At 41.3% G+C, this 25,189-nt stretch overlaps 1 protein-coding gene across 3 annotated transcripts in view; it reads right to left on the bottom strand.

Moving 5' to 3' along the window:
• MIER1 (MIER1 transcriptional regulator) overlaps positions 1-25,189 on the bottom strand; it is a 1,388,802-nt gene that overhangs the window by 1,019,655 nt on the left and 343,958 nt on the right. For all 3 annotated transcript variants that reach the window (XM_044085588.1, XM_044085589.1, XM_044085590.1), the window contains exon 6: positions 9,477-9,628. In XM_044085588.1, coding sequence (XP_043941523.1) covers positions 9,477-9,628 — 152 coding nt within the window. The remainder of the gene's footprint in view (positions 1-9,476; positions 9,629-25,189) is intronic.

The raw sequence follows: 25,189 nt of genomic DNA, 5'->3' as shown, positions 1-25,189 counted from the left end.
GTGAATTACCACATAGGTGACAGTACACTAAACACTGAAAGTGTGATAAGAGACTTAGGGACACAGATGGACAGTGGTCTCACCTTCGATAACCACATCGCCACAACAGTCAGGAAATCATTCTATGTGGCACACATCATCACTAAGGGCTTTTCTTCCAGAAAAAAGGAGGTCATTGTCCCACTGTACTCATCCCTCATTAGACCCATAATAGAATACAACGCCCCATTTGTATGTACCTCTAAAGACATCTGCAACAACTGGAAAGGCCGCAGAAATACCTCACTAAAAGAATTACAGGCCTAAAGCAGATGCCCTATGCTGACTGCAATAAAAAACTCCAGCTATACTCTGCTACATATCGTCTACTCAGAGGCGATCTCTGCTCAACATACAAGGCCATGTCAAACCCAGAGCTGTTGGACATGTTACACTTAAAGAAATCCCAATTCCTCAGAGCCACACGCTCCAGGGATCTAAACCTTGTCATCACAATAAACAAAACATGCTGGAGGGATAGGTTACTGACCCAGAGACTCCCCAGACTTTGGAACAGACTGCCTATACATGTCAAGTAGCGCGCCTCTTTGGCCCTCTTCAAAAGGAACCTTGACGATTGGATGGGGGAAAGGAATTTCACCCCAGGGATCACATCAGTCACCCTGCTAGACAGGGGTCCAAGGAAGTAAAAAGTGTGGGAAGAAATAGCCAGGGAATTGTTATGGCAAGGCTTGTATACGCCCTTGGGCTGATAGCCTAGTACCAACCTATGAACTATGAATCAACCTTTAGTTACTATTTAAAGAAAATTATGCATTCAGCTCCAGTGAGATTACAAAGAATGATGGTCAAATTGCAAAAGTACAACTACAAAATGGTCTATACAAAAGGCAGACTTCTTTATCTAGCTGATACTTTATCCAGACTGCCCAGAAATACAACGCAACAGCTTCATGCAGAGAATGTTGACTTTGATGTCATGGAAGTGCATCATTTTTTTAGCATGAGACTTGATGAGCTGCGAGATCATAGAAAGACTGTTCCAATTTTGCAAAAGTTGTTGAGACACCACTAGTGAAGCAATAATATAGTTCTGTTTAATTTGTCCACCAGAATACTTGACATTCCAGGTATGTGTGTTGCTATGAGAAAGCTGTTTAAAGGCATCGTCCACTGCCAAACTCTTATGGCTACCTGGCAAAGAGGGTACGGGTGTGTTCTACCTTGTATGTTGATGTACCAAACCACTGACATATCGTCTGAGTGAATGGTTATCACATTCTTTGGTAGGAGGTCCTGAAAAGCCTGTAACATTAGCAGGACCACTCTCAACTCCAAGACTGATGTGGAGTCTGGTATCTGTTGATGACCACATCCCTTGAGCTGTCTTTCCTTTATAATGCCACCCTCCATAGTGACTGTGGCTTTGGGAGTAGGGGGACAGAAGGATGCGTCCTGAAAAACTGTCTGAGACTTACTCCACCATTGTATATGATCACTGTAAACCTGCATCACACGAATCTGGTTGTGAAGAGGTTGAAGTTTCTGTGAACACTGTACAGCTAGCATCCACTGAAGAACTCTCATGAGACATCTGGCCAAAGGAACCAGATTTACAGAGGAGGCCATTAGTCCTAAAAGTTGAAGAATGAGTCGTGTTAGAGGTTGAGGGGATCTTAGCTATTGGAGGACTACAGACCTTAAAGATTTGACTCTTGTCAGGGGAAGTTTTGCTATCTGGTGTACTATGTCTATGTGGTAGCCTATGAATTCTATACTCAGAGGGGAATAATTTGTTTTTGTTTAGGTTTACTGATATTCCCAAGTGAGTTGCCACTGATAAAATGACTGGCTAGTATTGTAACAGTAGATATCTGGAAGTAGCAGTCAGAAGCCAATTGTCTAAATAAGGGAAGACTTGGATCCCTTGTAGTCGGAGATAAGCTGACAAATGCCACTATCTTGGTGAATACTTGGGGGGCTGTGGTGAGACTGAATGGCAGCATTCTGAACTTACAGTGACTGGCTTCGAGTTGGAAGCAGAGAAAAGTCCTGGATCGCCTCTGGATCTAGAAATGATAGTAGGTACCCTGGAGATCATTGGAGCACATCCACTCATCCTTCCTCAAAGGAGGTAGAATGGACTGTACTGAGGCCATCCAGAATTTTGTCTGTTTGACATACTGATCTAGATTGCTGAGATCTCCTGTGTCGGTCGGGGGGGGGGGGGGGGGGCTCTTTTGTACAGCAGCATATTCCAACTGACTGGATGGAGTATCAGAAATCTTTAGTCTTGCTCTTGGGTAAAAGAAAAGCATCTCCAACTGCCTCCAGAGAGCAGCAATCTGGCAAACGTTTAGGGATGCTGATAACGTTTCTCAGTGAATGGCCCATGCAAACCTTGAGTTTGCAGACAGTCTATGCCTCATGGGCTACATCTAGTGTGGTTGCCTCCTCTGCCTCTGGGACTCCTGCCCTCAGGAGTGTCCTGTTAGAAACCTAGGGATTTCTTGAACCACATTTTCCTCCCTCCTCTTTGATTCCTGGAAAGGGATATTTGAGGATTGGTAAAATAGATTCTTATGACAGACAAGGTCTTATCATCTTGTTCACTCTTGGTAAGTGTATCTTTCACTTTTGGTCCATATAAAGTGGAACGATCATAGAGGACATTTATGAAAGACGTCTTGAGTTTCAATGAAATCACATAGCTGCATCCAGGCATGACATTGCATGATAATATCTGTACCAGATGTCCTTGCTGTACCATCTGCTGCACTAGATAATAGTCTCATGGTCACATTCGAGGAAGACTGTAGGGTAGACATTTGGGCATCAACGGTTTTCTGGATGTCCATAGGTAAGCTATCCAACAGGGACTTCAAAAGCTCCTTGATCAAGTCCCTTTGGAATCATGTCAAGTGTGCTAGATGGTTCTGCACTCAGTTTGCAAATACTGGAGAAGCGTAGGCCCGTTTCTCCATTCTGTCCAATGCCCTTGACTCCCTGTTCAGGGGATGGACAGAGGAACTTTCTTCAGACGTTCCTTTTTTATGGCTGCTGCTACCACCACTGCATCTACTGGAGGACCCCTGGATGAATGTTTTTATCTTCAGGGGCAACTACAATCTTGTCCGGCTTTTTTTGGGATAGGCTCTGTCACATCAGGTTCTTTCCAAGCCTTCTGGACAATGAGATCAATTAAGGCGTCAGGAGATGGGACCACTCAGGACACTGAAGGGGCGGACGCAGCGACTTATAAAAAGAAGCTTCAGTGGACTGTCCCATCAAGTTCAGAATATCTCCAAAAGAGACATCTTCGGGGGAGGGGAGACCTTAGGGAACCTTCTCCATCGTTTAAGTTGGTGCCCTCAGTGACACACTTAGGAGAGAAGTCAATATGCTCCTGCTTGCAAGTCCTCTTCTGTGGAATGTGCCTTGGGGCTTCTGAAGGAGACACCTCAGAGTCAGAAGTGGAACTCAAATGGCAAGTGGTCTCAAGGCTAATTGGATCTGTCTGTCCCTGTCAACCAGAATGAGAGGAAGAAGGTACAAGGTCCAGTAAGAGTCGGGATGGAGCTGAACTCTGTGTATGCATCAATCTTCTTCGCCCAGCCAAGGCTCTCTTTACAGCCTCAAAAGCTGACTCAGCCAATGAAGCCAAGGAAGAACCATCCATTTCAGCTGAATTGCTGGTCTTTTTGACTCCAAAGATGGACTGCTCCGAGGAGGACCTCAAGACTGAGCTATACAGGGCCTGAGCTATACAGGGCCGAAGCTCTAAGTGGTAGAGACAGCCCAGAAAATGTTGGAATAGACTTCACCACTGGGGCTCTGATTCTGATGTTCTGGCTCTGGGACTCTACTTGACTTGAATGCATCAGTGTTGAGAAAGTAAGAAGAAGTTGAACCTGAAACTCCCATGGCTATCAGGTCTGAGACCTGCACAGCGAGGGGGGAGTTAGATCTTATATGCAATGGATGCAAAAAGGGAGATAGCATTGGAACAAACATGGCCCATGTCGAAAGGTCTGATCATGGTCTTCTCATCAGGGATGGACCCGGGAATACTCTCAGCTGAATCTGTATCCTCAGAAATTTCCTGAACATACGGTTGACATCCAATTTGGTTAGGCTTCTAATGGACTGACCAGACCTCGAAGAAGAACCTACTGATGTAGGTCTCAATGGTAGCTTTAAAGAATCTGGAGATTGGAGACTAGGGGATGATCCACCTTGGAGAAAAGGAAGTTTTCAGGGAAGGAGTTTGGATCCTGGATGCAGTAGGATCCGACTGCCTTGATATCTTAGGTGCCAGATCCAAAATAGCAGTCAGATCTGGAGACCTTTTCTTAGGTTTGTCAACATGTTCTTCTTGTCATTTTTTTCAGACTGTTTCTCCTTATGCTTTTCCTTTGAATTATCTCTATCGCTGTCTCTCTCTAGCTCTCTGTTTTTCTCTTTTCTTATCAGCAGAAGGAGCGATAAAGTGTGCCTTTGGATCTGAAGATATTTTTGACCCTGTATGAAGTAAAAGGAGTCCTTTCAGTACAAGTGTTTCTTTACTTTCCCGGAGAGTCATTGCGCTGAAGGCAGCATAAGTACAGCAGGAGTCCTGTTAGTGGGAAGTCCCTAAACAGTGCACACAAAGAGAGTGTGGGTAGTGAGGCGGATCCTGCACAGGGGGAACACTTTTTAAAACCTGCAGACTTTTCTGACTTCAGAAGAAAATGCTTATAACATTAGCAAAAAAAGCTTATATCTATCCTATGAAAGAACACACAACACACACACACACACACACACACACATACACACACACACACACACACACACGAGTCTACTTCAGAAGCACAAAATCACAGATAACTGAAGACCAGATGCCCGAGATGAGAATAATGAAACTTCAGTTACAAGACCAACCACACAGCCGACAAGTTTTCCATGGTAAGTAACCACTGGGCCACCAAGGGGAAATTTACCCTTTTCCTCACTGTAGTGTGAACCCAGAGTTGGTATATTTAGTTGGAGGTGAGTGGGGTGGGGGTTGTAGATGGTGTGGTGCATTTTATTTTATTTATTTTTGTTTATTGGGTAATGTCCGACTGGGCAGTTCCAGGGAGAAAAGCTCCTGACATACAGTAGAGAAAAGTTAACAATACTAACAAACGTTAAAAAACTAATAATGTTTGTAATGTACATACAGTATAGTAAATCTAAATTAATATTAATATTAACAGAAACTAGTTAAGTTTGTGATGTTTTAACAAAATAGTAGTAAAAAATACTCTGATACAATTATCAAGGTCAAAAGACATACGTATCCAGAAACAGTTGTATGACTCTGTAGAATTTGCAAGGAGACATATTTTAGGCCACAGAGTCAGTTCAGGTTACATTGTGTGAACGTGAGTTTTTGGCCCAGTGGTTACTTACCATGGAAACCTGCTGGCTATGTGGTCATTCGTTTATTTGAAGATTCAGTGATTCAGTGTTCTCGTCTCAGGCATCTGGTCTTCGGTTATGTGCGATTTCATACTTCTGGAGACCTATATATATATATATATATATATATATATATATATATATATATATACATATATTTATATGTGTGTGTGTGTGTGTGTTATGTATATGTATATATATATATATATATATATATATATATACACATACATATATATATATATATATATATATATATATATATATATATATATATATATATATATATATATATATATCCCCACCAACATTCAGATCTCCCCAAGATCAAAACTTGAGCTTTGCTATAACCAAGTAGCTAGATTTGCTGCCAGTCATACAGCTCCCACACTGCTCCGCACTCTGATCTTTAAAATGGCTTGATTTACCTTACTACCTCAAGTTCACCCAATTCCTCCTTGCTCATAAAATGGTATACAAATCCTCATCCTGCCCAGCAACTAGCACCTTCTTAACCATTACCTCCCTAATCGCCCTCTTCTGTCATCTAAGAAACACCTCTTTGAAATCCATAAACCAAAAAATAATCTTTCAGTCACTACCTATATTCCTATTCAGTAGCCAATGTCTAGAACAGTATCCCTACAGATATTAGGGCAATGTCATGTAGTCACATATTCAAGCAATCTCTAAAGAGATTTCTCCTCAACTCTTGGCTCTGTACAAGTCTTATACCAGGCTGACACTACCAATTACTCCTTCCTTCTCTTCCTTTCTCTCACCTCTCTTTCCTCTTCCTTCCTTTCCCTTCTTCCATCTCTTTCCCCTGCTCCTCTTTATCCCCCTTTCCTTTCCTCCCTTCTCTTATTAGCCAAAGCACCAGCTACTTCTCTGACACCTCCGTAATTTAACTCCATTTCCTAATCTTCCCCAAACTGCATAATCTCTTTCCTTTCTCTTAGTCTTTTATCCATATTTAAAATGCTTAACATCTTTACAACTGGTTATCACTACTGATTGTACTTTACTAGGCATTTAATATCCTATTACTGTTGTTTACTATTCACTGTATGATTTTCTGAACCTTTTGACTTTGTCCTGTATGTCGATTCTACTGTTTGTTACTGCACTTCATGAGATAATATTATGTAGTTTATTAACTGAACGATGTATGTTGGAGCTTTTCTGCCTGGGCCTCCACTGAAAATGGGATTCATGCCCAGTTGGACCTTCCCGGTAAACAAATGCCAATTAAATAAAATAAAAAATATATGTATATGTTGTGTTGTGTCTTTCGGCTTATCCCGGTTAGGGGTCACCACAATATATCTATATACACATACATAAATATACATCTAACACACTACAAACAACAGAAGTAACTAAAAAAATCAATCTATGGTAACACTAAAAATAAAACTTATATACTCACCATAACTATGCATGTGTGTTGTCTGTTTTCATCCTTCCTCAACTGATGGGTCTCGGATCCCACTTCAGCCACTTCTAAATCCTTGGACCTGTAGCTCGAGCCCTACCCCTTACCCATAATCATCAACAGCACTATTTCAGATAGAGTTTGCCCGCCCTTCATTCTACAGAGTGTGTGGACAAACAGCTATGATATTCCTGATGGATGAAACCGAAATGAGAACAGAAATGTGAAAATGTAGGTTAGCAAAGGAAACATCATTACAGAAACATATTGACAGGTGGTTACCATGTAAAATGTAAAGGAAAATGACTAGTAAATGACACATTAGTTTGTAATGAAGAATTTATTTAGAACCATGTTGGGAATACAAATTAATTAGTTATAAAAGGTAATTAAGATTGGCGAACATTTCATACAGGAGAAAATAAGATAAAAAATAATCCAGTTGAGCTACTAAATTTTCTGTCCTTTTTTGCTTCTACTGTTTGATATTTCTTGTGACAATACTTCTAACGAAATGTTTTTATATTACAAAAATGTTTTTATATTTAATGCAATATTTGGGAAGATACATGGACAAAGGTGGAGAAGTCTAAGTGAAATTATGGACTATAGAAATATGGACATTTTAATAAAGAAAGTGTTGGAAATATGGATCAAGAAAGATAATCAGCCAATGATACAACAGTTGAATTATGTCACAATTTAAAAAAAAAGAAATAATGAGAAAATGGTATGAGGGTTTTAAACAGTTTACTTTTTGTTCATCTGTTGAGTTTATTACTGTTGGCCCAAATAAACTTTTTATTGTTTAAAAAACACTTATTACCATTGGTATGTTTCTCCAACTACAGCTCCAAATTTTGGTTGCCAGGTGATAGGGTGAGGTCAGCTGATCAATATGTTGAAGGTGAAAGGGGGGGGAGAGAACACTCAGAGATGTTAAGCTGATGCAAAAGTTATATAACTTATCAGGAAAAGTTAAAAAGTATCCGTTATAGATAGCTGGATAGTCTTTTTGGAGATGTTTAATAACAGCTATACCTACTAGTTTGCAGGCTCCCTTGCAACCTTCCTTCTTATCTACAAAGGCAAACCTACTAACATATACTCAACTGCAAATAAAAAAATAGATCACTTCTGCATACTCTATTTTCTTCAAATTTATGTTGTTACTGTTTTTCATGCTGCACAATTTAAATAACTATGCAATAAAAATGGAAAGGTCATACAAGTGTTTCAGCTATGACATCATAAAAAAGGGTGAAACACATCATGTCTACAGCTCTTGGGGTTTGGCTTTACTAGCCATAATGCCTTAATAAACACTTGTAAAAAAATAAAAAGTCATGGCCATTCAGAAGCCACGTAGTTGAAACACTTGTATGTCCTTGGATCATCTACGTATTTCCCATACACTTTCTTCGAAGGAGGTTTGAGGTATTACACAGTAACATCTCTGGCTTACTATTTTTTTTGATGTTTTTAACTTACATTATGATTTAATGAGATTCACTACATTATCACAAAGTGCAGGGTGAGAGTATTAGTTTTGTTGTGCTATATGGTACTTAAAATGATATGCAAATAGATGATTACAATCTGGCCTCTGATCACAGCCAACTTATTACGTGTTCAAGACATAGATGCCAAGAAATACACATCAAGAGCGAAGCTCGAAAGGTGAATCTTGGTATCCAGGTCAAGAACACTTAATAATGGTTATTACTGGTGAAGTCAGTTGCAATTATTTGTACTGCATGGAGTTTCATACCTGCTGCAAGTGCTACATGTTATAGAAAAAAGTACAAGAGTGCAAAGTATTCAACTGGTGAAAGACTGTAAAAATACTAAGTGTTATCAAACATCAATCAAAGGTGAACTGTCCCTCTGAAGAAAGAGTAGCTTTGAAAGCCATTAAATGCTTCAATTTTGGCAATCTTTTGTTTACAAGTATGGTACAGCAAAGTATCAGACAGCTTTAAAGCTGTTTTATTTTCTGCCACTGTTCTTTGCCATGTTAGTCTTGATCTTAATAGTGATTAGGGGTGCTTAACAAGTTTCTCTTTTTCTTGTTTGTAGAGTGCAATCATGGCATTCCATGCACTACATTTGCTTTTTACTCATTAGTTTTGCACACTGTGAAAGCATAAAGAAGCAATGCAAACAAGGATGCTAAATAAGCTCCCCAAAATTCTCCAGCAACGTGGCAATGAAAATACTACATAACATAACTGCAGCTTACTTTAAAATACACTTCCTTGTAGTATAAATACTGTTACAAATACAAAACAAAGAAAATAATTATTTATATTTCACCTTTTGAAAAAGAAAAAAGGTATGAGCACAGCTGTACAGCATCAGCAAACTGCTCAATATTTTTCTACCTAAGGGCTAGTGGTGAAGCAGAAAGCTTACCGTCAAATAGAAAGAAAAGATCATCTCAGAGAAAATCCTCCCAACTGTATGAAATGACATTTTAGGAAATCCCTCAGTCTTCTTAGTTCTCATCCATGCACTGCAGAAGTCATGCAATACTTAGCCTTACCTTAGCTAGCAAATAAATATAACTAGTTTGTGCATTTAGTTTGCTAACCTGTTCATTGTCCTTGATATGAGATCCTTCTGGAATTGCATCAACATTTTTTTCTTCTCCTGTTCGCCTGGAAGCTTCAGCAAGAAAATCTACCACTTCACCTTCGGGAAGGAAGTCTGGGTTCCATAGCAACTGATCATCATTCTCATACACTACATAAAAAGTAATAATAAAATGTTACACCAAAAATGACACACATTTACATTTCTATTCCCCTTTCCCATAAGCTTTGGGTCTGATGGCTTCATCTTTCATCAGGAAGAATGTTTGTTTGGACGGTTAAAGTGATGGGCTTCAAAGTGACTGCAAAACAGAATGGCAGCAAACAAAGCCAGCATTAACACTGTTTCAAAATGCCAAAAGCTGAGGGGTGTATAAGATACTGTCTGGCTGTACTTTTCTTTTTCAGAGATAAAGATCAATTGCCTGACATACAACAAATGTCTAGAATATAGGAAGTTGCTACAAATAACTTTGTTAGACTACCAAAATAACTTGTGTAAAAAGTGAAATAAATTTCAAACTACAAAAAGATGCCTAGTGAAGCAAATAAAATAAATCGCACACTTAATAAAAATACAAATCTCAATCACATTTACATCACAGTACAACGGTGTTACAAAAACCAAAAGTTCCAAAAAGTCAGTTTAAGCACAAGAAGAAAGATTGGAGTCCACAACCTACAAATCATCTACATATCTTTGCTACCATTAAGTGAGAAGTGACCCAAAAACAGACAAACTCCCATGAGGCAACCAATTTAGTAGAGGTACAAACTCTACAGACAAACTGCAGGGTAACAACAATATCAGGTAACAGAGACAAACTGCAGTACTGTAAAATATCTACTCTGAAAGCATTTAACAAAATAAATTGGGAATAGCACTTGACATCCTAAAACAAAATTACAAATATACTATATTTGGTATTTATAGTTGGTATGAGAAGTATGCATTTTTTGCAGGACTATTCCAATTTCCTCCATTGTATATAACCATTACTGTGCACTTTATTCAGCATGGTTTGGAGCCCCAAATGCTAATTCAGTGGTCAGCAAGAGGGGTCTACGATAACCAACTTCCCAGTGTGCTGTCCTGTTACACTACTTGTGTAGCAAAAGACAAAAAGACACCTGAACTACATAAGTATTGGGCAAGGCAGGAATCCAATGGTTTAGGTGTGCACTGTATTCTTTTGGTGTACAGGCAGTCCCCGGGTTACAGACATCTGATGTAAGGACAACCCATAGATAAGAACGGGCTGCTGCAATGTTGGAAATAACATGAAAATAAATAAAAATCCTGAAAGCTGCCCAGATCTTACCTTGAAAAAGAATTATGTTGTACTTTCCTTTTCCACATTTGTGAAGCTGCTTGCACATCTTGTTAGAACAGTTACTTCTGCCTTCACATTGAACAAGAGATCCGATTGGTTAAGAGATCACTGTGTTGGTTCATCTGATTGGTCAAGACCGTTGTCTTGTACAGTACAACACTGAAGCAGTTATACTGTACAGTAAAATGGGCAAATGATATTGCAGCTCACTAGGGTCTAGGGGACAGTAGGAGGGCTGGCAGAAGTCTGAAAGTTCAGGAAAGAGTGGAAAACACTTGTGGGTGGTGCCTGTAGTACAGAAATGTGAAGTGAAGCTTAAAAAAAGGTTAGTTTAACAAATTTTATTTTTTTTGTATGGATCGTTCTACTGTACTGTAGTGTAAGAACATAGTTACTGTACTATTACACTGTACTTACAGTATTATTACTACAGTATACAGTATTATGTTTAAGATTTTTTTTTTATTTGGAAGCATTTCTAAAGTGTTTTATATGCAAATAAAAGTAAAATAAATACTAGACTGAGGCAAACATTTGACTAACTGACATTTAATAAGAACCATATGCATCTGTTTTGACTTGTATACAAATTTGACTTAAGGACAGACAAAAAAACAGATCTTGTCCTGAATCCAGGTATTGCCTGTATAACTATACATATCGATGGTCAGATTTTGTCCACTGTGAAAAAGAGGCATTTTACCCTACACAAACTTCCAATTTAGATATGTAATGGTGTGTAAGAATGGAAGACTACACAAGTGTGTGTGAGAGAAATAAAGAAACAGAGAACTTGGACAATGTGTGAGTTTGTCTATATGCATCTGTACATCAACCGTGAATGTAAGAAAATGTAGGTTTGTGGGTCTATATATATTTATATTTGTGTCTGCATGTGCATGCACGTGTGTGCAGATATATCCTTGAATGGAGGACAGTGCCTGTGTGTGGTTCTGTGTATGGACTACATGGGGAGCAGTGCCCATTTGTGGTCCTCCTAACAATTGAGTTACATAGTTAAAAAAGGTGTAGCTGCTCCACTGCATAGCTCCAATGGCACAATGGAGCAATGTATAGTCAAGCAAATTTCCAGATAATGAGCTGTAAAACTTTCGGGAATGTGGATGACTATGAGTAGACAAATGGCTCTGTGGTGATTCTTAGCACATCAACGCAGGGGGAATTGTGCTACATCGCCATCTACTGTGTGTACCAGTGATTTATTTACTTATTTTTTTTTGCTTTATGAAGGCTACATCTCTAAAAAACACACTTACATGACAGTAACAAACTTAAGCAACACAACCTCCCAAAAGCGAAGGCTGCATTTGAGAATTAACTCAGCATGCTAAAAGCTTTTAATCATTTTAAATAAGTCAATTTAAATGAGCAAATCATCTTCCAAATTAAAAAAAAAGTACAGCATCTGGTAAGCACATATAGTACCATTCACTAATCTTCAAAAAATGTTAAATAAAACACTGCCTAAATAGTCAAAGTACATATGATCATTTTCCTGTTTCTACTACCACCACTGTAAGGTTTAATATTAGGGCTAAACAAAAAGTCATGGAATCCACACATCCATGCAGAGACAATATCCTTGTAGCCATCTCTCTCAGAATTTTCTATGCTGCTTAACAATGGCCTGAACAAATAAAAGGTTCAAACTTACTATTGGTAGATCCACAAAAAGGACCTTCCTTGATGGGTCTTATGGTTGGGTTCATTCTATCCAGCAACCAGCAGTTGATTTTTTTCCCTGGAAGTTCCACCTGCAGGACAGACGGGTGCCTGTAACACATGCTATGATGTAAAGCAAGAGCTATCTATATCAGCTTATTCCCCGTGCCCACCACTCCACACTCATACCATTAGCAAGCATGCTCCTGCAAAAAAAAAGAACAGAAGTGAAACTTTGGCACTTCTAGTGATCAAGAAGTATGTATTTGTCAGACTTGCAGGAAATCCAACAAAGACGTCTAGCTGAAGGACAGCATCCACACAACAGGATGGAGAGAAGTTATTCCTGATGCATCAAGACAGGTCCCCTTCTTGAAGACTGACTCAGAAGTTAAACAAATATCCACTACATCTAATATCAAAGATGCCATTTAATGAACCCTATGGCACAGTTAAATCTCAAGCAATAAAACTAACCAGAAGAAAGTAGCCTGACAGCTACACAGGAATATAAAGAAGGCTGGGTACTGGGTAACACAGCAAAGCTGGCCCAGACAAGGAAGGCTGACTTGGAAGGTAGCACTTATGGCCCAGGAGCCGTAGAGATCTCACTTCTTGGAGGGCAAATTACCCAAGAGTAAAGGCAGTCACTGTAAAGAACAGCAGGCTAGACCAGAGATCAGCTCAAAAGGGGGAACACCAAATAGTACCAGAAAAAACTCCCTTCCTTCCACCAAGTTCTAAGGAAATTACCAACCCCAGTCATTGAGAAATGCAAAAGTTCTCCCAATCTAGAACCAGTTACTTCAAAGGGGAACTTACCAGAAGACAAAAGTACCATCAGGAATGAGGAGCTCCTCACTTCCTCTTGTACCTGTCACTATTTTACAAAGATTGCATTTGTCATAATTAGCCTTGTTTGTTTATTTTTATGTTTTAATGGCTTTTATGTTTTATTAATTTTTTTCAGTGTTTGCCAGTGGTCATTATTGGAAAGCAGGACAGAGGTATGGTTGCACAATGCTCAGAGGTGAACTGGGACAAAGGTTCTATCAAGAATCTTTATCAGCTCTCACTTCCCTAGTACAGCAAATATTTAATGACATCACTGCAGTAGTAACCCCAGTAATAAAGCAGTAGATTCAACTTGAGAGTCCACAGATCAGCTTGATCATTAGCAAAGAAATCTGACACAGAGATATGGATATGATCAGCACCCACTCCCAGCAGATTAAACAGCTCCAGCACATCACTCACAAAGCAGAGCTGAAACTGGATGATGTACAGAACAGGAGCTACCATGACAAACTCAGGATCAATGGCCTGCCTGAAATGGAGGGCTGCAGCCCTTTCAACTTATGACAAGATACATATCTCAGACCACTTTTTACTGAGTAAGTCTGCTGCACAGCTTCCAGATCCAGAGCTTCCAACCTTTCAAGAAACTTTTGTGGTAATTTAAACTACAATGACAAAGACGTGGTATTACGGAGAAGCAGGGACCTAAGAAACAACTTCAGACTTTCTGAGTTTGCCAGAGAATTGCCACAGAAAAAAAGTGAAGCTTGTTACACAAACAGAAGCACAATGGTCTCACTAATTAAGAAAATATGGGGCCTTGGCTTTGACTGGGAAATGTAATTGGCAGGTATACTGGCATTTATAAATATGGGCCATCACACTTAAATGTGATCTACTTTAGGTAGATTTTATACCAATACTGGCCTCAGGGAAGCTCTCTACTGCCAACTCAGATGAAGTACAGGTAAGGAAGAAAGCAAACCTCCTCTTCCCACGGATGGTATACAGTTAGATTGCTCTGCCTTAACCTTCTCTATAGGTTTCAACAAGGTAAGAGAATTACAACAGAAAGTACAGTTGTGTACACTTACCATAAATGTAGATGTTCGAGTGTATTCACTGTTGCAGTCATTACATTTGGGTAATCTGCTGGCAGGTTGCCCTCAGTCGGCCTGATTAACAAAGTCTTGGGTCCTGCGTCAGTTGCTGTCCCTTCTTCCATGACGTCAGGTCATCAGGGTATAAAACATGAAGCCGACGCCATTACATCAGTTTTTCTTGCCACAGATGTCAGGTGCCCCCCTAATGGGGAGCAATTAAACACAAAAACACAAAAGTATACCTCCAACCAAAAGCAAGTACACCAAAAAGGCTTTTAAGCATAATAAAGGAAAGGAGAGGTATAGCCAGAAAAACCTAGGGGGTTGGAGGGAGGGTAACCAGGACTGCAACAGTGAATACACTCGAACATCTACATTTATGGTAAGTGTACACAACTGTACTATGTTCTTCGTGTTTCACTGTTGCAGTCATTACATTTGGGTAGATTCCCAAAGCTATGTTTGGGAAGAGGAATTTATACAGCGTTAGGGCCAGCTATAAGGCCCTGCAAGACAGCAGTGGCAAAGCCAGCTCTGGATTTAGAGAAAATTGGTAAATGATGATGCTTGATGAAAGTATGTACAGAACTCCAGGTAGCAGCTTCTAGGATAACCCTGGTAGGAACACCTCTGAGAAAGGCTGCACAGGTAGATGCAGCCCTGGTGGAGCAGAAATGAATGCAATGGCTTATCCATTTAGAAATGGTTTGTTTTGAAATAGCCTTTCCCTCTGCCCCTGCAGCAAAATGCTACTAGCAATTGTTTAGATTTTCTTCGAGATTTAGTCCTGTCCAAGTAGAATCTTAGTTGTCGGTGCACATCCAAGGAATGCAGACTCCGTTCCCCTTTGTTCTGTGGATTGGGAAAGAAGGTTGGCAAATGAATGGACTGATTAAGAGCCTCACTGGAAACCACCTTGGGCATGAAAGATGGACTGGTCCTGAGAGAAACCCTTTCCGCATGGAAGACGATGAAAGGCGCCACTGCCATAAGGGCCTGTAATTCAGATATCCTTCTAGCTTAAGTGATTGCTAAAAAGAAGGCTGTTTTCCATGAAAGAAATTTTAAGTCTGCAGTAGCAGCTGGCTCGTAAGGAGGTACAGTGAGTTTCTCCAAAACAAAGTTAAGGTCCCAGGCAGGGGTAGGGGCTCTCATAGGTTCATAGGTAGGTACAAGGCTATCGGCCCTAGGGCCCATACAAGCCTAGCCAAAAAATGTACCCTGGCTTTCGCCACCCAATAAAATTATTTTCCTGTGCCCCTGTCGAGCAGAGCCACAGAAGTGATCCCTGGGGTGAATTTCCCATTTCCCATCCAATCATCAAGATTTTTCTTGAAGAGTGCTAATGAGGAGCTCTGTTTGACATAGATAGGTAGTCTGTTCCAGAGTATGGGAAGTCTCTGGGACAGGAATCTATCCCTCCAGCATGTTCTGTTTATTGTGGTGATAAGGTTTAGGTCCCTAGAGTGTGTAGCTCGGAGGGATTGGGATTTCTTTAATTGGAACATGTCCAACAGCTCTGGGTGTGACATAGCTTTGTATGTTAGGCAGAGATCGCCCCTGAGTAGGCGATATGCAATGGAGTAAAGCTGTAGTTTTTTAAGACGGTCTGCATAGGGCATCTGTTTGAGGCCAGTAATCCTCTTTGTGAGGTATTTCTGTGGTCTTTCCAGTTGTTGTAGATGTCTTGTGAGGTACATACCAAAAGGGACGTTGTACTCTATAATGGGTCTAATGAGTGATGAGCAGAGGGGAACAATGACCTCTTTTTTTCTGGATGAGAATCCTTTTGTCATGAGATGAGCCACGTAGAAGGATTTCCTGACCACTGTGGCGATGTGATTATCAAAGGAGAGGCTACTGTCCACCTGTGTCGCAAGGTCTCATCACATTTTTGGCATTAAGTAGACTACCAGCTATGTGGTAGTTCATGGGTACAGAGTTTTCACCAAAGGGGATGACAATACACTTTTTGGCATTGAGCTTCAGGCCATGGCTTTGACACCAGGTATCTGTCTCAGTGAGGCCCTTTTGTAGTTTGTCCACATCGTTAGGAGTTTCGATTATGGCTCCTAGTTTGCAGTCATCTGCAAACTTTGTTAGCCAAAGACCTTCTGTGTTGGCCTGCACTTCAGAGAAGTAGATACCAAACAGTAGAGGACCCAGGACTGAACCCTATGGTACTCCACTTGTCACTGGTCTGATGTCGGATTTGGAATCCGCTACTTTCACAGTGTGGGTTCTGTCCGTGAGCCAGTTGGCAACCCATCTGGTGACATAGGGATTTATACCTAGTTTAGTGAGCTTATCTATAATTCCAGAGTGGGAGATGGTGTCGAAAGCCTTGGCGAGATCTAGATAAGCGGTGTGAACCATTTTACCCTCATCTATGGCTTTGATGACTGCTTCAAAGAAGTCAATCAGGGTGATTCACCTCTCTCCTGGGTGGTCTCAAGTTTTTTGCCCCTCTGAGATACTGCTTGAGCAAAGGATAAGAGAGGGTGATTCTGTGTTATAGTGAGCTGAAACAGCTGAGGCGTGGATTTTAATGGAGGAAAAAGACAGGCTCTTGTGAAGCATCTCAGTTAAGTATTATAAAATCTGAGGTAAATTGGGCGCTGCTGTGCTCATCCCTAAAGATTGGTTCCAGGCACAGAATCTTTTCCATTTATCAGCATAAGATTTTCTAGTACTAGGTCTCCTCACCTCCAAGATGGCATCCATCACAGGTTTGCTGAGGGATGATAAGGGTGAATTTAAGTGATTAGCCAGACTGCAAGTTTCAATGTTGGAAGCTGAGGGTGCAGAATTTGGTTCTCCTGCTGAGACAGCAGGGAAGGGGTCTGAGGCAGGTGCCATGGAGATATTTGCGACACACTGCGCAGCCAGTCTGGAGCAATCAAAATCATTCTTGGTTTGCCCTGTTTGACTTTTAGTAGAACTTTGGAGAGCAGAGGCAGAGGGGGAAAGGCGTAGACTGATAAGTTTTTCCAGCTGAAGGACAGAGCATCCACTTTCCAGGCTTGTTTGTGGGGAGTCCTTGTGCAAAACTTGTCCAACTGGTAGTTCTGGGGGGAGGCAAATAGATCTATGTCTGGGCTTCCCCATTCGCTTGTCAACATGTTGAAAATCCGTGGTTCCAGTTTCCACTCGTGGGGGTCCATGAGGTTTCTTCTTAGTCCATCTGTCAGTGAATTCAATTTTCCTGGCAGGAATTGAGCTTGTAGATGCACTTGGTAGCTCAAGGCTGTGTTCCACAATACCATGGCTAGTCTGCAGAGGGGGTAGGAATGTGTACCCCCCTGCTTTTTTATGTACCACATAACAGTGGTGTTGTCCGTCTTCGCCATTAGTTGTTCTGGAAGAATGTAGCCCTTGAAGGCTGTCAGAGCATTCTGTACAGCTAACATTTCCTTTTGATTGATATGCAAGTGCATTTGATTTGGGTTCCATTTGCCCTGAATGCACTTCCCTGCCAGGTGGGCCCCCCATGCATAGTCTGATGCATATGTAGTTAGGGTTTGGGCAGCAGGGGGTAGTGTGAATGGTACTCCCTTGTTCTGGCGGCAGGCTTCTTCCCACCATAGAAACTCTAGGTGTAGGCAAGGTATGATAGGAATCATTGTTTCCAGGCTGTGACAATGTTGACTCCATAGACCTTTTAGATACCACTGCAGTTTCCCCATATGCAGTCTTGCATATGGAATTAGAAGAATGCAGGAGGCCATGAACCCCAAGGCTTGCAGTATTTGTCTTGCAGATAGCAGGGTTTTTGTGGCCACTTGTTTGAAGTAAGTTACCAAATAGGTTCATAGGTTCATACTAGGCTATCTGCCCTAGGGCATTTATAAGCCTAGCCAGAGTGTGTTTGGCTTTCGCCACCCATTTTAAATTAATTTTGCTATTCATATTGCTATGAATTTGCTTCTCTGGCGTGCGCAAAGCTATCTGGGCAGTTGTATTCAAGCTTGCACCCAGGAATGTAATCTGTTGACAGGGTACCAGTTGTGATTTCTTTTCGTTTATGGTATACCCCAGACAAGTTAGAACCCTGTTTACAAATGCCAGATGATTTACAAGTATGCCCTGGTTTTCTGCCTAAATTAGACAATCGTCCAGGTATGGATATATTTGAATATTTCATTGTCTCCAAAATGCAATAACTGGAGCCAGGCACTTTGCGAATACCCTGGGCGCAGTAGACAAGCCAAAAGGCAGAGCAGAGAACTAATAATGCAAGTAGCCTGCTTTGAAGCGTAGGTATCTTCTGCAAGATTCCCTGATTGGGATGTGCAGGTATGCTTCTTTTAAATCTAGAGTTGCCAACCAGGCATCTTTCCTAGCATAGGAAGTAACTGGTGAAGAGTCAGCATCTTGAATTTTGGAATCTCCAGAAAGGTGTTTAGAGTAGACAGGTCCAGGATTGGATGCCATGATTTGTCTTTTCTGGGTACCAGAAAAAGCCTAGAATAGAAAGTTTGTCCTTTTTCCTCTTCTGGTACCAGTTGAATAGCCCCATGCTTAAGAGGGAAAGTACTTGTTTTTGAGCCTCTGCCCACTGATTTGTGGGCAGGTCTGGCCACCCGTTTGGTGATGGCAACATGTGGAAATGAAATCTGTATCCCTGGGACACTATAATTAAAACCCATTTGTCCTGGGTTATGAGTTCCCAGTTCTTTGCATGAAGAGCAATCTTTCCCCCCAAAGGGGCAGTTAAAAGATAAGTGCTTGGTAATTTTAAAAGGAAGTCATTGAGACTGTTTACTATAGGGGGGTGTCTTGTTATTTCCAGATTTGAAAGTGGAGGCCCCCCACTGCTTAGTTCTGAGAGTCCCCTGGGATTGAAACCTGGGGTTTTTGCTGTATCTGGGTTTGTCTTGAGAGGATCTGGCAGGGGCTGGAAAGGACCAATTCTTAATAGGCCAGTGCCTACTAAATCTTGGAGGTTGCACTTGTAAGAAATCTTTAACAGTTTGCATAGATTTAGCTTTATCTTCCATCTTTTTTAGAACTTCTTCAGCCTTATTGCCAAACAGGCGGTCCTGATTTAAAGGAGCATCCAACAATTTAGCTTTAACATGATCAGGCAAAGATTGCTCCTTAAGCCAAGCATGTCTTCTAAGCACAGACCCAGTAACAGCATCCCTGCAGGAGGCCTCTAAAGAATCAAAACCACAATGCAAAGTATGTTTCCAACTTGTTCAACAGAATGCAATAAATCCTGTAAATCATTATTTTCCACACAGTCAGAAATCAACATAATTTTCTGTTTAAGCAGTGTAATAATATGCTGTTGATATTTTAACTTATAAAATTGGCAGTTTAAAGCTCTGATTGCCAAGGTTGCAGAAGTATAAACCTTTTTACCCCATCTATCCAGCTCCCTGGAGTCTCTATCAGAAAGGGTAGAATTTTTAGCAGTAGAAGCCTTAATGCCCTTGGGTCCCTGAGAAATGGTTTCTGGATCTGCAACAGGATTTTTGAAAAGGAACGTGTGGGACTCAGGAACCCTGTAGTATCTGTCAGGTTAACTAGGAGCCGGAGGCAGAGAATCAGGGGCCATACTGGATTCCGAGAACACATCATCAACAATGTCTAGTACAGGAGGTATAGCCAAAGGCCTATGCTGAGGTAGAAGATGGAAATCCCTAAGCCTCTTTTTTTGAATCAGAAAATTCCTGGCTTTCCCAGTGGAAATGCTCCCTTAAAGTATGTAAAGTTTCCCCAAAAGAAAAATCCTCAGAAGGGGAAGCAGAGGGAATGGAATCCTCTGCATCACAATCCTCATAAGTAGGTATGGACAAATCCAGGTCATTAGAAGAGTCAGAAGAAACAGAATCCTGATCAGAAGATTCATAATCAAGCTCAGCCCTAGGTCTCTTGGAGGGGGGGGGGGGGTTGACTACCCCTGATTAGAGTAATTAGATCTTCAGCTACTTTTATCATTTGTTTTTTAGGCATAGGGGCCTGAACATGTGGCCTGGGCATCGGTTCTTTAGTCATGGATCGAGATTTAGGCCTTAGTAATGAAGGCGGTGTTGATTTAATATGCAAGTCTGTAGGCCTGAATACACCCTCAGAAGCCAGTGCCTGCACAGCGACTCTGGACCCATCCAAGGTAGAAACATCCGCGGGTTCCATAGGTGAAACATCTCACGACATACTGGATTCTGAATGGGTCTCAGTAGAGGCCTGCGAATCAGAAGTAGCGGGTATTAGGGGCTGCAAAAGCGCCTCACTGAGTACCAGCGAACTGGCGCCTGGCTTAGGAGAAGCGTCGTCGGCAGTTTTGGACCTCGGCGGCCTGTCTTTATCTTTGCGTTTTTTCGGAATTCTGGTAGTCAGATAGCTAACCGACGACATTTCTGGATAATTAAACCGAGAACCGAAATATTTAGAGGCAAAAATGTTCCGACGACGGATAGTGCGCTGATTAAATAAAGCACAAAACTGACAGCAAGGTACATCGTGGTCAGGGCCTAGGCAAGGAATACAGTACGAATGAAAATCTTTATGAGGTATTTGCTTTCCACAAGTAATGCAATTATTAACTTTTACTGACATCGGTAAGGAGCAAGAAAAAGTTTCCCCAACGGGGTACTTAGCTTTAAGTTGAAGACTTAAGTTGAAATTCAAAAACGAAGATTTCAGGAGTCGGCCAACTGCTACTTGCGAAATGCTGCTGCTTCGGGCACCGCACGAAAAGAAAGACTGATGTAATGACGTCGGCTGCATGTTTTATACCCCTGACAACCTGACGTCATGGAAGAAGGGACAGCAACTGATGCAGGACCCAAGACTTTGTTAATCAGGCCGACTGAGAGCAACCTGCCAGCACATTACCCGAATGTAATGACTGCAACAGTGAAACACGAAGAACGTCTCCTCCTCGAGCAAGCTATGCTCACAGATGCTACTGACTACATTTTTCGAGAAATTCTTCCAGCTGTCTATATGCCAGCACTGCTGATGTACACAAAGCCTGGATTACAAGCCAGAGAAACCAAAAGCTCAACTAGTGGCACAGGAACCTGTTGGAGCTGAAAGTGGGACAGCAAAAATGAAGAAGCTCAGTGTGATCATCACTCAGGGGACGTGTGTGGAATGTGTTAGTGGGGATACAAAGCCAAGCAGGACAGCTCCAGTGATGATACCAGAGTCATGCAGTTCAGTTAGATGTGTATCGACAGCAAATAAAATGGAGACACACATCAAAAAGTAGCTAAGGGCACACCCCTTGCAGTGTCACTACACATGCATCACATGATGTGGGCCTGGCAAATCAAAGAGGGAAGGGGCTAAAAGAAAAAAAAAAAACTGGTGTAAAACAACATATCACTAAAGTCCATTCCAGTAACTTCAGTCATCTACTGCCTATGCATTACCACTTCCTCTTCCTTTCCCATTAATGGCAGCTTCATCTGGAGTGGGAGTCAATAATCCTTTGTTCTAATTCCTCTTCCCTCCTGTTAAAGGTGCCCTCGTCAAGGGATACAGTACAAAGGATGGGGGGCTAAGGGCTGTAAGGGGAGATGCTTTAGAGCTAAGGGTAAACTGGGTTTGCTCAAGGGGCAAAAGGAAAACATTTTTTCCAGTCTATGATCTCCACCTCCAACAGGCTTGCCCCAGTGGAATAGGAGTGAGAAGAAAAAGATTTACTATCCTGGACTTCATGCTAACAGAAGTACCTTAACTACACTTAGTGCATAGCAGAAGAAAAGTTGAGCTGTCAGTGATGTCACTGCAATCACTAACAGACCTCACATTATAGGAACAAATTTAGCCATACTAACACTGTGCAGTTTCACCTGCACTAGCAACTCCAAGTCCTAGTACTGTGTTCACCACGAGACTGTGAAGTAAAGAGAATTTTACTAAGAATGTCTGTCTCACTATCACACATGTCTGAGATAGCAGCTTCAGCCTAAATACAGGCTTATTCGCTGTTTAGATATTTTTGTACCAACATATGATGCCAAAGTGAGTTTGAGTTGCGGCAACTCTAATTTTTACAGTGTTACTTTTTTTTTTTTTGCTGTTAAAGGATATACAGGCATTTTTTTTCTTTCACTTTTTTTTTCGAGAGGGTGTGCCACATGGCAAATGACAGGTTTTAAATCATTGCTATTGCTGAACATGCCTTCTCATGGAATGACTCTAATGGCTGGCAATACAGGAATATGACTTTTCCACTGTTGGCTGCATGTCTTGCATTTAATAGTGCACTGACTACTTTGTAGGGAATACCTTTAACTAGTTAGCTGTTCTATGCAATTATGTTAAAAGTTACTTAAAAATGCATGGAAATCTTGTAATTACAAAACAACTACACATCTACAGAGCAGTGAAGTATATAAAGGGAACAGTTTAGTGGACATACTATTTATACTTATAAACCTAACTTGTTTTACTCACATTAACTAACAACAACACTCTAACTTCCACTGTAACATAATATTTTCAATGCTACAATCTTATTTATGAAGTTTGATTACTCTCTGGTACTTTTCAAGACAGTCTGTGCAACACTAGTGACATCACTAAGTAAGAATATCAAATTAATTCTAACTTTCACATACTGCAGAAGGCAGTACAAGGCAACTAGCCCCTAATACCTACTTTTAAGCACAGTAAGTCAAAATTTACAAGTTTGTCTTGGAATTTAAGTGGTCTCACAGCTTAGCAGATCAGAAACCTGCATATCCCTAATTAAAAATAACAGGGCAATGATGGTATTCCTTCAACAGCCCAAGACTTACAAAGAAAGCATGTGCAAGCTATAGAGACAATGAAAAGGACGGGGGTGTATCTAGTGGTCAGAAATGTGTAAAGACAGGTGTAGGTATTCTGATGCATTAACAATTAAAGTGGACTTTAGGGGATGAAAGCAGACAAACAGGGTGGATGGTTCATTTTGACAGTAAACATCTCCAAGAAGAGACACCAACTTCCAACCGTTGGGCGTTCTTACAAGTCACCAAAGAACTGGGGAGGTCAAGGACTGCACAAGTTATAACAGGGACTTCAGCATAGCCTTGATCCTGATCTAGACCAGAGTCCCACCAGTTAGGCTTGGACTTCCCCACAATGCAGCAGCTCCCTTAATGTTGTTGTTGTTGTGTCTTTCGGCTTTTCCCGGTTAGGGGTCGCCACAGCGGAACTCCGGTCCGCTAATGATTGGTAGTTGATTTTTATGTGCCAAGTTACCAGCCCTGACGCACAACCTTCAACGAAGGTACGCCCATTCACGCATGTCTCCATGCAGAAGACACTCTAGCTGAGAATTGAACCGGACAGCATCTTACTGTGAGGCGACAACGCTACCGCAGCACCACCAACGCGGGTAGCAGTTCCCTTAATGATTTTGTTAATAACTTCAACTTGTGCAATTCATTCAAAAGACAAAGAATACTCTTCTTTGCCTCAGTTAACCCACTGGACTCAAGAAACTACAAGAAGTCCTACTGCAGAACTTCATCTGACTTTTCTATCAGAATTATTTCGTGAAAGAAATAATGGATATCCTACTAGTCTTGCAGGATGTACCCTGTTATGTTACAGCTGCATTTTAGCAAAATGGATAAAGATTCTATATGCGCCTTATGAATATGTACATCTATTTGAACACAAATTGGACGACTTTAAGGTTCTAACTAGTAAAAAGTACAGTTTTGTACCTACCATAAATGTAGATGTTCGAGTGTACACCATGCTGCAGTCATCACACTTGGGTTATCCTGTTGTCAGGCGGACCCGCAGTCGGCCGGAATTCCAAAGTCTTGGTCTGGCGTCGGTTGCTGTCGCTTCTTCCCTGACGTCAGTGCACCAGGGGTATATATAATGCATCCAACGCCATTTTCTTCAGTTTTTCTTGCCTCAGATGTCAGGTGCCCCCAAAAAGGTGGTCAGTAATTAGTACCAAATTATGTAATTTTTGCACAAACACAAAATCCCTCCAGCTATAAGCAAATACATCAGGAAGGTATTGCAGAGATTTAGCCAGTTAGATCAGAGGGGATGGAGGGAGGGTAACCTGGACTGCAGCAGGGTGTACACTCGAACATCTACATTTATGGTAGGTACAAAACTGTACTATGTTCATTGTGTTACCCTGCTGCAGTCATCACACTTGGGTAGAATCCCAAAGCTAAGGATGGGTGGAGGAGTTATAGAGGGATAGAGGAGGCTAGAAGGCCCTGCAGAACTGCAGTGGCGAAGTCAGCCCTAGTCTTAGAGTAGAGTGGTACGTGATAGTGTTTGGTAAAGGTGTGTACTGAACTCTAAGTTGCAGCTTCCAAAATCTCCTTGGTTGGAACCCCCCTGAGGAAGGCTGTAGATGTAGCTGTTGCCCTGGTAGAGTGGGGCCTAATGGTAGCAGGAACTGGTGTTCCATGATGGGTACAGCAAAAACGAATGCAATGTCCTATCCATTTGGAAATGGTTTGTTTTGATATAGCCTTCCCTTGTGAAGCTGTAGCATAGGATACAAAGAGCTGGTCAGATTTTCTGAAAGCCTTAGTTTTATCCAAGTAGTAACGAAGTTGCCTGTGAATGTCCAAGGAATGCAGGAGTCTTTCTCCTTTGTTCTGTGGATTTGGGAAGAAGGTGGGTAAGTGGATGGTTTGATTTAAAGCCACACTGGAAACCACCTTAGGCATGAAGGAAGGATTAGTTCGTAGAGAAACTCTGTCTTGATGGAAAATGAGGAAAGGTTCCACTGCCATTAGTGCCTGCAGTTCTGAGACTCTTCTAGCTGAAGTTATTGCTAGCAGCAGGGCAGTCTTCCATGATAGG

This window comes from Protopterus annectens, chromosome 10.part0 (assembly GCF_019279795.1).
Source record: "Protopterus annectens isolate FY-2018-M chromosome 10.part0, PAN1.0, whole genome shotgun sequence".
Taxonomy (NCBI): domain Eukaryota; kingdom Metazoa; phylum Chordata; order Ceratodontiformes; family Protopteridae; genus Protopterus; species Protopterus annectens.
Note: the sequence above shows the minus strand (reverse complement) of the source record. Positions and strands in the feature narration are given on the sequence as shown.